The sequence below is a fragment of the Diaphorina citri genome, unplaced genomic scaffold (genome assembly GCF_000475195.1).
Source record: "Diaphorina citri unplaced genomic scaffold, Diaci psyllid genome assembly version 1.1 scaffold138, whole genome shotgun sequence".
NCBI classification, from domain to species: domain Eukaryota; kingdom Metazoa; phylum Arthropoda; class Insecta; order Hemiptera; family Psyllidae; genus Diaphorina; species Diaphorina citri.
This window is the reverse complement of record NW_007377575.1, coordinates 35,947-51,149: the sequence shown is the minus strand read 5'-3', so window position 1 is coordinate 51,149 and position 15,203 is coordinate 35,947. Positions and strand designations below refer to the sequence as shown.

The 15,203-nt window shown below is 36.9% G+C and overlaps 1 protein-coding gene across 6 annotated transcripts; it reads left to right on the top strand.

Moving 5' to 3' along the window:
* The first annotated feature begins 238 nt into the window (after positions 1–238).
* LOC103504884 (zinc finger protein OZF-like) lies at positions 239–14,918 on the top strand. 6 transcript variants are annotated; one of them, XM_026820325.1, is made up of 8 exons: positions 239–392; positions 4,678–4,860; positions 5,372–5,620; positions 5,804–6,106; positions 7,176–7,343; positions 12,893–13,075; positions 14,077–14,252; positions 14,706–14,918. In XM_026820325.1, exons 2-8 carry the CDS (start codon positions 4,735–4,737, stop codon positions 14,893–14,895), a joined length of 1,395 nt encoding a protein of 464 aa, XP_026676126.1. In that variant the 5' UTR covers positions 239–392; positions 4,678–4,734; the 3' UTR covers positions 14,896–14,918. The 6 variants fall into 6 exon arrangements, with proteins under 6 accessions (XP_026676126.1, XP_017305375.2, XP_026676127.1 ...); XM_017449886.2 differs by having other exon boundaries at positions 5,372–5,629; XM_026820323.1 differs by lacking the exon at positions 239–392 and adding an exon at positions 401–776 and having other exon boundaries at positions 5,372–5,629.
* The last annotated feature ends 285 nt before the right edge of the window (positions 14,919–15,203 follow it).

Here is a 15,203-nt window from a genome sequence, read left to right as displayed (position 1 = left end):
GAGCTGTGAATCATATACCTGGTTTGATGGAACAAAATGGGTACTAAATGATGGGCTTTGGTACAAATTCGCAGCAAAAGTTGTGGTGCTAACTTCACGCACCTATACCTAGCGACCTCTATGAACTATTCAGAAAACTACAACACACGAGAGGAGAGTTAAAACTGTTCACTGGAAATGCAATAGGTCGCAGCACATTTGCTGATATTTGAGGTTATGTTTTCTGAAAGAAAAAAAAAAGAGGAAGAAGATTTTTTTTTCAAGTCGCGACCATTATTTTTTTCCCTGTGTTTTTTCCAAAGTTTTTCCAAATGTTTCCACTGAGTTTTATTGATTAGCAACCAATATTTGTGCATAAATTGAAAGTGATAAGGATTCAGCAGGAAAATAAGGTAAAATTTGAACAGATTCATTACATTGTGCTCGGCAGACATTTCGTTTTCATCAGCTAAAATTGGACTTCTTGTTTTTATTTCTGTGAAATGTAGTTGTAGCTTTCATTTTAGAGGTGTTTCGTTTGTACGACTTGTACATTCCCCATCGCATTCCTACGAATGGGTTTGTTATCTAGAGGTTTGATATAACATATTAATATACCTATTTCTAGATAAATGTTGAATAAAGATAATAAAAAATGTTCTCGTACCTATTCCCCTTTTTATTCAGTGTTGGATTGATATTTCTTTTGCATTATTAAATTCTACAATGTTGGGAGTATCAAGTACACGGATTTGATTTGCTATTCGGAACAACAAAATGTCTGAACTGAACAGTAGGTAGGTAGATGGGATGGGATGGATAGAGAAATATTTTCTGGCCTCAAAACAATCGTATCTTTTCAGATTTTGGCAATACTTTCAGACGGTTTTATGTTGATTTTATTGTCAAAAACCTTTATCAGTGGATTTTACATTATGAAATTCAAATTAATATTCCCTCTGGTCATTTATTCAGAGGTCCTGTTAACTTATTGATAAGCAAATGTATTGAGGAGTGCATAGACACAGGAGTTATTCAAATTAGAAATCAATCAGATAGGTAGGTGGTAGGCCTACATTGTTTTTTAGTCCGTCCTTCCTTTATTATTACTAATAATAAAAGGTATAGTGGACGGACTATTGTATTCGCTTCGGTGTCTGTCTGTCAGTCTGTCCGTCAGTCTGTCTGTCAGTCTGTCTGTCTGTCCCCATAGAAGGACTTATCCAAACCTGGTCGACCTATATATCAAATTAAAGGTCTTTTTACCAGGATCACGAAAATGGTGGTGCAAATTTTGTCCAGAAAACCATAAAGCCAAAAAACCAAAAAAAAAAAAAAAAAAACTGTTTTTTGGGGGATTTTTTTCACATTTTCTCACACAAATGAGGTCTGATCTTGAAATTTGTCGCAATGACCTATGAACTCAAAGCGAGAAAGTTTTAGATAACATTTCAGTCGATCATTTAAGACCGGTTTTAGCGTTACCTATGTTAAGCTACGCCGAGGAAGGCCAATAAATGGATGGGTGACTTAAACATTTTATTGGGAATAAAGGGAGAACGGGCTCTAGTCTTGATTTTAAATCATTACGTGAAAGTAAAATCAAAAAATCAAATCAAGAATGATAATAAACTGAATATTAAACAAATTAGGTAGGTACAAAGGTATTCTTTAACCACGATCGAATAAACTACGGGCTAAAAAATTCCCGGAGGGACGGACCCAGCTTGTTTAATTTTTACTAGTACTTTGATAATTAAGTTAATCTGATTAGATTACCTTAAAATTTCAAGTATGGCCCTGTACATAATTAGTTACCTAGTCCTGTCGGAGCATTAAGAATATTAGTGATAGGTAACATGTTAATAATTGACCAAACAAAGTGAAGGTCTATGGTTTAACTCAACCGTTTTGCATTCAGTTTGGATGTTTGTTTGAAAGTTGTGGTCCTGTCCATGTCTCCACTTCAAAACTATCCTCGCCTCCATTTCATCCTTCTTGTCCTCTACTCTGACTGTTTGAATATTTGTTCCACTATAACTTGCGATTGCCTGCACCAATTTTGATGAAATTATTTTGATACACTTCTTAATCAGATCAATGCACGTCAATGGGGTTCCTACACTAAACGGGGCACATTTTGGCCCGGCCATCCAAATCCTTCAGTACATAGTATGAGTCATGATCATGATCATAAACCCCTGACCCTAATTCTAGGTAAATCTTTTGTTTTGTTTAAAAGGTTCAAAATCAACCATTCTTCAATAAAATTTTATGCTTTATAGTGATTGACAGGTGTTATAATATTACCTATCACCTCCTTTTTCAGATATAGGTATATACCTAAAGTGTAAATACTTTTACTTCTGTTTTGATGCATGTGTATTACGTAGGGTTATCCATTTATACGTAGGGTTACCCCGAAGACAATTTTTCAAAGCAGGACATTTTTCTAAATCTTTAATTTGTCCAAAACTCAAAAAGGTACCAAGTTAAACAACAATTGTGGATATGAAAAAATGTTATTGTTAAAGTCTCAGTTTAGGCAAAAGAATCTGAGTGAGGTCTACAGTTCACAGAACCACTAGTGTACCGATTTGTAAGTACAGACTCACTAAATTTGAGAGAGAAAAAATCCATTCTAGCTAAGCAGGTACCTACTATGTAGGTATTTCCTTTTATTTATTGAACCAACATTTTTTTTTTTCTTTTTCTTTGGCTGATACCTTTTGGCACACAGATCCCATTTTCCTTGACCCTTTGGCTAAGTACCTAGTTGTAAATATTATTTGACCCTTCAACCACCTGATTGCGGACACTTCTTTTTTTTTGTACTTTTTCATAAACATGCACCCTGTTTTATTAATCCTTAACAACAAATTTCAATAATGCAAGTTGTTCATATTAGGTATGCATTTGATTGAGAGTCTCCTGCAAATTAATGCTGAATCCCTTAACACTGTAGTCCCCAAAAAGTTGATCATATTTGAAAGTTCTTTCTGTAAGCTATGTGGTCTTGCCATAAGTTCTGTTACACCATAAAATGATTGATAAAGAAGGCAAGATTTAAAAATTCAATCATTTGAATTTATGAGAAAATAATGTATTAAGAAACAAATAAGTAAAAAGTACCTACTTTCATTCGAAATTGTCACCTGTAGCCTTCACACAGGGCTTTACAGTGTTGAGAAATCATCACTCCAAGTAGGTAGGTACGTGGAATAATTTATTTATGGAATAATTTGCCACTGCTCTCTCCAGATTAACTTCATACCTTCCAAAGTCCTATGACATTTACTACAGGACATGAGCTTTAATCTGGCTAAGCATCATAAGCCAAATGTTTCAAATCAGTACCTTCCAAGGTCCATTCTTCAGATTTGATAAATTGTGTAACATGGTGTTTTAGCCATGCCTGAGTGAATTCAGCCTTATTTATGAACTGGGTCTGAATCTTGGTAGAAGACTCAAATGCTTCCCTGTGACTAAAATGTCACTGAGCAATTTCAGATATGTCTTCTTTAATTCAGAAATTAATTATAAACAAAAACATAGCAAAAAACTCATTTTTACTTTCCTTATCCTATAGGAAGGGAAGTAATGTAATCGGGTCAAATTTTCGATGGTCAGTTTTTAGTGTCAAAACACGTTTTGAGGTCCCTAGAGCCTAAATCCAAAGTTTCAGCCATTGGTCCGTGTGTGTGTCTGTCTGTAAACAAAATATCTCAAGAACGGTAAGAGCTAGAGACTTGAAATTTGGTATGTAGCTGTTAAATGTGACAAGGATGCGACACGAAACTTTTGGTTAAGACCGGTGCAACGGTTGGAATTTTACCGCTTTTTGGCGGTTTTCGGTGTAATTTAACAATATCTCAGGAACGGTATAAGCTAGAGACTTGCAATTTGGTATTTAGTTCACAAATGTGACAAAGATGCAACACCAAACGTTTGGTTGAGATGGTTGCTGCGCTTGGCGGTATTTTGACAGCTTTTGGACAGATTTCAACCGAGATGCAACACCAAACGTTTGGTTGAGATGGTTGCTGCGCTTGGCGGTATTTTGACAGCTTTTGGACAGATTTCAACCGTTTTTTTTTTGGCGGTTTTTAGCTATAGTGACAAAACGGTTACTTAGAGATATTGTAAAAGTTAGGGTAAAAGAACACTCAAATAAGCATCATTCAATAGGATAAGGAAAGTCGTGTGATGTTCACACCAGATATAACTCTTTGAATTACCTATGTTTATTTGGAAAATCTGAAATTTTGAAAGTGTTGAAATGTTCAAAATTGTTCATGCTGCTGTCATGAAGACAATTAAGGCCCAAGTGCACAGCTGATCCTTGAAAAAATGAGATGGGCTCCTAAACTCGTTTTCACATTTTTGTGGGCATAGTCAGTCCTGAATTATAAAACCTTCTAGTTCCTTTACCTAAAAGGAACCTTTCTGGGCTGGCATCTATTTTCTTGTTTATTTCTTAATGCTACGTCTTTTTTTTATATCAGTACTTTTTTGTGGAGGGTAACTCTTGACGTTAATTTTTTAACACGAAGTGTTTTTTTGGGGGGATACTAATATCTGTTTCTAAAATGACAGTGTAATTGAGTGTTGAGTAAAATGACTGCAAGATTTGAGTCTTGAGTAAAATGATTGTGAGATTGATCTTTATCTTTATTCCTTACTTATCCTGTTGTTCAGATATGACGTGAATTGTGTGTCTACTTGATTATCCTGTCGTCACCATTGCCTCCTACTATGGAACCTGGTAAATTCCATCACGACTTTGCGTCACAACTGAACCTTGCCATGAGTCAGTACAGATCCATGGGGTTCCTACACCAGCAGTTCCAGCACATCAAGATGGAACCCACAGATATGAATGTAAGTTTTATGTGTCTTCAATTTCGTCACCCTTGTTACAGAATTCTCAAAATATGCCTTTAATATTTATATTTATGTACCTACTTGTAAAAAAAATGAATATTAAACAAATTAGGTAGGTACATAGGTAGGTACTGATTTTCTTTAATCACAATCGAATAAACTATGGGCTGAAAAATTCCCGGAGGGACGGGCCCAGCTTGTTTGGAATCAGGGGACCCCAAAACGGATATTTCCAACCATTTTCCGATTTTGAAAATTTGGACCGATTACAATACTTTCATTACTAGTATAGCTCGCTTTACTGTAGTAATGGAAAGTAAAAATTGATGTCTCTTTTTACAAATAAGTAGTTAAGTATTTCAGTAGACACACAAAAACATAAATTTTTAATGGAGTATTGATGTAGGTAATCCACTCATATCCTGACCATTTGAGGATTCTTATCCAGTAGACGTGAGGAAAGTACATTATTGTCAAGTATACCTACTTAACCCCCTTGTGTTTCCAGTTCCGGTTTTACAATGCGGGTGATCCCAATGCTCCTCCCAAACAAGAACCCCGTACCGAGGATGAAGAAGATGACATGAGCTCCATCAGCCCTTCCCCACCTACTCGGGTACATAGTCAACCCGGCCCACAACACCTGGGTGGCCCCCCTCTACCTCATCACTCAGTCCCTGGGGACAACAAGATACCCCAACCTCTCATACCTAACCCTGTCATGAACCATTCAAATCAACAACAGCAGCAGCAACAGGTAATTGAGGTAATGCTTTTCTTTTTCATATCTTTCCTGTAGCAACTCTTTTCTAATCAGGGACAACAACATTACCATCTGGAGTATGTTCCTGAAAGCAACTGCACATTTCTGTTGGATAGTCTCTTGATCAGTTGGATAGTCATAACACTATTGTCTAAATCGCAACATTTTCTTCCACAGCAAATGCAACAGCAACAAGCTGTGGCCCATCAACAACAACATCAACAGCAACAACAACAGCAGCAAAACCAACAGCAGCAACAACAACAACAACAGCAACACATGCAGCTAGCCAATAACAACAACAATACCAATTTGAATCCAGGGCCCAAATTTCGGCCCAAGCCCCAAGCTTGCAAAGTGTGTGGCAAGGTCCTATCTTCGGCCTCGAGCTACTACGTTCACATGAAGCTACATTCGGGCAACAAGCCCTATCATTGTACAGCATGTGATGCATCCTTCTGTAGGAAACCATACTTAGAGGTAAGTAAAGTAGAGTCTACACAATGGTCGGTCCATATCGTCTGAAATACATCCACACTTTAAAGTTTTTCCTCACCAAAATTCTTTGATTATGAATTTATTTATGATTTGGGTACCAGATGATGTTGATCGAATTCTCCATTCCGTTCATATTTTTCTAGATAGTTGAATGATATCAAGTTTGAACTTGTATAATTTTTACTTTTGTCTAATTATCTGTTTGTTCCGAACTGTTGGTCTGATTTTGACGAATATTGTACTTTTCGAGTTCCATAGGGCTCTTTGGACATGATTTGTTTTGTCATAACTTCCGAGTGGTTTATCAATTTTCATGGAATTTGTACAAAATATATTTTACACCTAAATGTTTTTGTCTCGATTGGGTGTTGAGTGTTCATATGGGTCTTTATTAAACTAAGTGAGTTAGAGTTATACTCTTTGCTGGACCTCTTATTGGGAAAAATCCTACAATGCTGCAGTGAGCACCAAAGTTGTGACATAATAACACAAAGAAACTGCATTTACATTACATTACATTTGCTTTCTTCCTGGTTATGGTACTCACGCTCTTGTTAATTATTTAAACTAACTGCTTTAAATCTAAACTAAATCCTTTTCATCAAACATCTAAACCAGAACCTACTTGTGTCAAAACTGTCATAATATTATTTATTTTATTGTTTTTCCTGATTGCATTTTAAATAGCTATAGTTTTGCCCTATTTTTTAGGAGTTCACACAAAAGTAATTGAGCTTTTTAAACAGTTACTGCCCATGCCTTTTCACAGTATTTTTTCCTTCTACCGTCTTGAGAAAAAAACTTACAAAGGGAAAAAATCGAGGAGAGAAAACGAAAGTCAACATTTTGGTCCGCAAACTCAACAAACACTGAAAATTTCAAAATAAAAAACCCGACGACTTCCCTTTATAATTTTTTTTCTTGGGTGCTGATGATGGTGGTTGTGGTGGTGTCGGTTTTACTTTGCTATACCACTCCCTCACGGCAAATGGAAACGAAAATGTTGACGAAAATGTTTCGACCTCCCTCTGTTTTTTCCCTTTGTTCTCAGATTCACATGCGTACGCACACGGGGGAACGTCCATTCCAATGCGTTGTATGCTTGAAGCGGTTCTCGCAGAAGAGCGCACTCAATACACACAAGCGTATGCATATTCCCTACATACAGTACTATTGCGATGCCTGTGACGCTACGTTTACCACCAAGCAGAACTTGGAGGTAAAACACACATATAGCCTTCCTTTCCTTGTCTTGTCTTGCTTGGTTCTGGCTAAACTATTGGGCTTTCTTTCCTCCGGGCACTTTCAGCTATACAAATTAAATATGTGGGGGATCCCTTGAAAAAAATCCCGTCATGAGTTTTCATATTTGCTGTTAAATTTGTCAAGACACATTAATTGAAGAAAGATAACAAAATATTTACACAATCCCTTGCCCTCCCCCTCCGAGATATTGTTAGTTTTATGCTTTTTGAGTTGTATGCCAACCTTGCTTGTCCAATTTCTGAACCCTACATTTTGTACACCTGACAAGCCTGTAGTCTACACTCCATACTTTCTTCCTACGTATATTCTGTATCCTATTTTTTCTGACAATATTGTGACAATTAAAGCTACATTCACATACCTGAACCATACTCTCATGAGATGATTCATTATGTCAGAATTAAATGTAATTAAAATTGGTGCACTTACCTTCTTGAAGCACTCAAACACAAATACATATAACATTCACAATCACACACACACACACACACACACACACACACACACACACCATCACACTGGTCGAAGGGATCAAAAGAGAAAGGAAAGAAAAATGGAACATTTGTGTTATTACATGAAAATATGAAACCGGATTTCCAGCTTACTAGAGACGAGAGAGGAAATCTTAACATGAACTTCCTAATTCCCCTGTGAGCCTTGGTGGCTGTCAGCGCCCCTCAAATTTAAGTCCAAAGTAAGTCCTTCTATGGGAACAGACAGACAGACTGACAGAACCACAGACGACACCGAAGCGAATACAATAGTCCGTCCCTTATACCTTTTATTACTGTTGTAATAATAAAGGAAGGACGGACTAAAAACCAACATTATGAGAAGGAAATCACTCTTTTATTAAATTTAAGACCGAAGGGGCCCTTTGGGGGCGTTGAAAATATGAAAAGGCACACCTACCACTCACAAGAAAAAAAAAAAGAGCCATCAACCATCAAAATCGGTCCAGTAGTTTAGGCTGTAGAGCGGTCAACGTCAAAGAAGAAGCGGAAGCAGCAGCAGAAAATGATGAAAAATTTGACGTTTTTCAAACCCAAATACCTATCTCCAGCTAAACTTAACCGATTTTGATGATTTTTTTTTTTTTAACTTGGTCTACTTTCGTGCCCCAACACACACGCAATCCGTTTTCTTCCGTCATTTGTAGTTGTCCCTCTACATTCACATACCTGAACCATACTCTCATGAGATGATTCATTATGTCAGAATTAAATGTAATTAAAATTGGTGCACTTACCTTCTTCTGTATCCTATTTTTTCTGACAATATTGTGACAATTTTCCCTCTACAACTACCTGAAAACGGCTACTTTTCCTGTCGCGTATAATATCTCTAGTAGCGCGGTCAAACTTTCTTGACTTGGCGGGGTGGAGCGCTGCCGCGCTCCTTAATATTTCTCTCCTATATGATTGCTAGCTTCCAAGGCAGGACACGGTGTTAATGAGTAGAATTCATGGGAGCATTTTGGGAACAGAGAGGATAAATATAGTGCGTTAATAAGATTTTTTAGGGATATTATTAATTATTAGATGCATCCATTGTATTTGATAGGTAATGAATGGTTTTTGAAGTCTAATTGAATGAATTGGATGACTTTGGTTTCAGGTCCATGGGGAGCGTGTTAGTTCTACTCTGCCTCATATTATTACTCCTGATCATTTCTTACATCTCTCAGCTCAGGCGCAGTCTGCTCTGTTTAGTAATGCAGCTGACAACTGTGATGTTAGGTAAGTCATGTTGTCGTTTAAATAAGAGTAGGTATTCAATGGAAAATAATTTGCCATTCAAGACGTTCACCTGGTAACAGAACTACCCTGGTTCAATCCCAGCCAAGGTATGAAATTTTATCATTTACATACTTATTCATCCTCATAATGAATGACGAAAGCCTGTGCCTAATATTAGAACAGCGTGCCCAACAAACACAACAAGCCTGTGCCTAATATTAGAACAGCGTGCCCAACAAACACAACAAGCCTGTGCCTAATATTAGAACAGCGTGCCCAACAAACACAACAAGCCTGTGCCTAATATTAGAACAGCGTGCCCAACAAACACAACAAGCCTGTGCCTAATATTAGAACAGCGTGCCCAACAAACACAACAAGCCTGTGCCTAATATTAGAACAGCGTGCCCAACAAACACAACAAGCCTGTGCCTAATATTAGAACAGCGTGCCCAACAAACACAACAAGCCTGTGCCTAATATTAGAACAGCGTGCCCAACAAACACAACAAGCCTGTGCCTAATATTAGAACAGCGTGCCCAACAAACACAACAAGCCTGTGCCTAATATTAGAACAGCGTGCCCAACAAACACAACAAGCCTGTGCCTAATATTAGAACAGCGTGCCCAACAAACACAACAAGCCTGTGCCTAATATTAGAACAGCGTGCCCAACAAACACAACAAGCCTGTGCCTAATATTAGAACAGCGTGCCCAACAAACACAACAAGCCTGTGCCTAATATTAGAACAGCGTGCCCAACAAACACAACAAGCCTGTGCCTAATATTAGAACAGCGTGCCCAACAAACACAACAAGCCTGTGCCTAATATTAGAACAGCGTGCCCAACAAACACAACAAGCCTGTGCCTAATATTAGAACAGCGTGCCCAACAAACACAACAAGCCTGTGCCTAATATTAGAACAGCGTGCCCAACAAACACAACAAGCCTGTGCCTAATATTAGAACAGCGTGCCCAACAAACACAACAAGCCTGTGCCTAATATTAGAACAGCGTGCCCAACAAACACAACAAGCCTGTGCCTAATATTAGAACAGCGTGCCCAACAAACACAACAAGCCTGTGCCTAATATTAGAACAGCGTGCCCAACAAACACAACAAGCCTGTGCCTAATATTAGAACAGCGTGCCCAACAAACACAACAAGCCTGTGCCTAATATTAGAACAGCGTGCCCAACAAACACAACAAGCCTGTGCCTAATATTAGAACAGCGTGCCCAACAAACACAACAAGCCTGTGCCTAATATTAGAACAGCGTGCCCAACAAACACAACAAGCCTGTGCCTAATATTAGAACAGCGTGGCCAACAAACACAACAAGCCTGTGCCTAATATTAGAACAGCGTGGCCAACAAACACAACAAGCCTGTGCCTAATATTAGAACAGCGTGGCCAACAAACACAACAAGCCTGTGCCTAATATTAGAACAGCGTGCCCAACAAACACAACAAGCCTGTGCCTAATATTAGAACAGCGTGGCCAACAAACACAACAAGCCTGTGCCTAATATTAGAACAGCGTGCCCAACAAACACAACAAGCCTGTGCCTAATATCAAAATAAGAGAGTTTGGAGGGAAGCTAGTGATGAGAGGAAGGTAACAGACATAAGGAGAAAAGGAAATGCATCCGATAGCTCCCCAATTGAGAATTGCTGTGTAAAGAGGAGTAACATGATCAGGGTGTTTTGACTTCAAAATTCGGAGATATAATCTCCAAACTTGTTTTTCGAAGTTTAGTCAGAGTATTTTGTTTAACAACTTTCCTTCTAAATCTTACGAGTGATTTTCATTATCATATTTCTCTTTCCCTATATTCTATTTATTTGAGAAGTGAGATGTGATCTCATTGTTGGTATAGTCTGGACTACTATTTGATGTGTGTCTGTTTTTGGAATGGTGCTAACCAAAGTGTAATAGATAATATTTGTGTGCAAATAGCAATAGATATTCTGTACATAGTAGCGTGCAATATTTATATCCAGCAACTTGTTTTTGTTAATGATTCCAATTTTCAGTTACAGACCTTTTATTGTTTTATCTTCAGGCCTTTTTTGTGGAAGTGTTTGATTGAGAGGGGAGTGGTGAAATATTATTACTGATTTTTATTTTTATTATTTTTTGTTTGTGAGAAATGTGTCTTGTCTCACCTGGACTTTGACTCTATTTATATTTCTCTGTTCATGACATGAAAGGAATTATCAATATTAAAGAGCTTATTTTTTTTACCAAAGCCAAAATACTGACGAACGTAAATTTATAGTGGTTATGTCAATTAAATTCCAAAAAGAATACTTTACTTACAAAGGTAACATAATAATAATTTTATTTACAAACCAATGTCACAAACAAGGTCAGACCAGACAGTGTTGTCTCACAAACTTTTTGGTTACTTTTAGGGGATATGAACCCCGTCCCATGTACTTGCTGTATACTTGAACTGTACAAACCACCGTGTTATATATTTTACCCTGTACATTTGTTATCAAATGATTTTTACATAACTCTCTATATGATTATTATTTACTTTCTATTGTTTTCTGTACATACCCATACATATTATATTTATATACACGATTACTTTCACAGTTTTAGACTAGGAAGCTTGTTTATAGAAGACACCTTACACCTTTAACTTTACCATTTACAATACCAGCAACTGAAGGGAAAATAACATGATGAAAAACAACTATGACATTCTCGTATTGGTTAATAATATTTTGTTTGTCTTGATGTTCTATATTTTATTTTACGAAACCTGGAAATGATTAGGCTGAGTTTCAGTCACCAAATAATCAGGATAAAATCAGATTGAAGTTACAGCAAATAATCAGATTTTTTTTTTTTTTTTTTTTTAAAGAAGATGAGCACTTAGTTATTTAAAATAGCCAAAAGTGATTGTATAAGAAAAGATTGTGGGATATCAGTTGTATAATTTTGAGAAGTGTGATATAGAAAATTTCAACTTATTTTAACTCCAGTGTTTTTTTTTATGATTTCAATATCAAAGTATACAAACTTGACTATAAAAGAAAGAAAGATATTGTATTTCATATGATCTTACTCAATGCATAATCAAAACATATTTATATGTGCAATATCACAAACCATGGGTGTTGAATTTCAGGAAAAGAAAAAGATCATTTTATTTTATTCAATTTTTATTATTTTATTAATTTTGTTTGGATTTTTTTAGATTTTTATCTTAGGTAACCACGGTGTAGAAACAGAGATAATGTGTCTTTATTTGTTTTATTTTGTATTAAAAAGAACATTCGAATTTTTTCTAAAAAAAAGGAAACTTTTGCACAGAATATAGTAGATTGTTCATATATTAAAATTCAGACCCAAAAATGAAATTTAGACTTTCGGCCCTGATGGCCTCTGGAGCTGGAGCTCAATGGATATTTCAAAATTTTATTTTTAGGACTGAATTTCAAAATGAATAAGCTGGTTTCTAGAAAATCTGTCGTACCTACTTCAAAGTGGGGATTAAGATTTCCCATATAAATGTGGAGGCACAAAAAATATCTCAAAATGGTAAAGAAGTAGTTTTCAAATAATAAAATCCCCATTTTTACGTGTACGTACAGACAAAAATCCCACGTACGGAAATAACACCGTACGGTTTTCATATTTTCCACTGTTGTATGTTGACGCCTCACTCAAATCAAAGCAAATGTTTCATGTGTTTTGTTTCTCTTTCTCTTCTGTCCCCCCCTCCCCCGGCCCGTTAGGTTCACATGAGGACACACACAGGAGAGCGCCCATATCAATGCGAAGTATGCAATAAGCGATTCTCACAGAAGTCCAGCCTCAACACACACAAACGTATTCACATTAACTATCTGCATACCGAGGACAAACCATACCACTGTACTGGCTGTGATGCAGCCTTCTCTAGGAAACAATACTTGGAGGTAAACCATACCACTGTACTGGCTGTGATGCAGCCTTCTCTAGGAAACAATACTTGGAGGTAAACCATACCACTGCACTGGCTGTGATGCAGCCTTCTCTAGGAAACAATACTTGGAGGTAAACCTTGCAGAAGTTACATAGAGATTGTGGACTGCATCAACAGCATGGATTGTTCAAAGACAAGAAATTGGACCAAGACAAAATAACGGAGTGAACAGCTGAACAGTATAAAACAAGCAAAGAAGTTGTGAACAAAATTGAAGAATTGGTTTACCTGTTCAGAGCTTGTTAAAAGTTAACACTTCCTAGTCTTATATTCTTGCTGTGGTAGATTTATTCACCAATCCAGCTTCGCCTACTTTCCTAGTCACTCAAGTTGACTATTTTCCCAACTTTCAAAGGATTTTCCTCTGTAACATTATGTTATTGAAATTATTAAGTGAGTTTTAAAGTTGACTCGACGATTTTGCATTTAGATACTTACCAGTTAATTATTTCACATTATCTCTTGAACGGTTTGTCCGATTCTGATAAAATGTGGCAATAATATGTAACGGAAAGGTTGCTGATTGGATTTTTGGCCCAATCAAAACATTATAGGTTATACGTCCCTTAGGAGACTAATTTAAGAAATACTTTTTCCTCCGTAACTCCTGAACGAATAGGCCAATTTCGATGAAATGAGACAAATGTGTTGAGCACCTTGTACATTTGTTCTTTAGATTTCGGGTTTATGAGGACCCCATAGAAACTTTTTTTTTCTGATCGAGTTGAAACATTGGTAACTTAGTAATAAAACCTTTTAATTTAATGAAAAGACACGTGACTTGAAAAATCTTGAAACGATAACACCCGAAATGTATTGATGTAGGACGTAGGTAATACTGTTAATACATTAACATAAAAAGTACTGTAAAATTTGGCCACGTGTGTCTTTCTCAAATTTAACTAGTAACTATTGTAAAGTGCAAAGTTCCTGACGTCTCTGTTCTCCCATCAGGTTCATATGCGTACTCACACAGGGGAGAGGCCATTCCAATGTGCCGTCTGTTCTAAACGATTCACTCAGAAGTCGAGTCTGAATACACACAAGCGTGTACATACCGGGGAACGACCCTATGCGTGCGACATTTGTGATAAGCGATTTGCGGTCAAGTCTTATGTCACCTCACATAGGTAAGTCATAGGAGCGATGAAAGATATTTAGTGGTAGTCACACAGCTTTTTTTTCAACTTGCTTTGATTTAACTTGAGATCTCTGTTTGTATGATGGGTCAAATCTTGTAACTCACTTTTGAACAGCTTTCACTGGACCGATTGACTTGAAACTTCTTAACACTTGTGTATTTTGGATGATCCTTTGTACGAAACCAATTAATCAACATAATTAGGAACTTTGCTGATTCAATTTTTGAGCCATTTGGGCCTCTTTTGGTGATTGGCCACAACTCCCAGAAGGTTTGTCCAAATGTGATGAAATTTGGTATACCTCTGGTGGAACATTTGAAGAACACTCAATATATTAATAGATTTTAGGATCAATGGAGTGTCTAGGAATCCCATAGTGGGTCTCTTTCCCTGAGTTCTTCAGTTCACTAACCCCCTATTTATAATGTTGTTGTGTTTCAGGTGGAGTCATGTAGGTGATAAACCATTCGGATGTACCTCATGTCATTTGACATTTACATCCAAGTCTCAGTTCGCTGTACATCTTCGTACTCATCATACAGTGGGTGCTAATCATGTGTGTAATGTATGTGGACGATCCTTTGTACGGGACTCGTATCTGATTCGACACCAAAACAAGGTAAACATTTGATTACTTAGACAGTTCATACTTTAATTCCATCTATATTTATAAAAGAGTAAACCCTGACTCATACATTCATTCATAATCAACGCACAGCCGAAACAACTGAACCGATTTTGATGAAACTTCGAGAATAGCTTCCATTTGATTTGAATAGGCCCACTAAGAACGGATTTTCCGAAACTCGCAGTGGTTTCCAAACTATGACCAAAAAATTACAAAAAATACTAACAAGCTGGTCCGTCCCTCGGAATTTTCAGCCCGTTAGTTTATTCGATCGTGATTAAAGAAAATCAGTACCTATGTACCTACCTAAT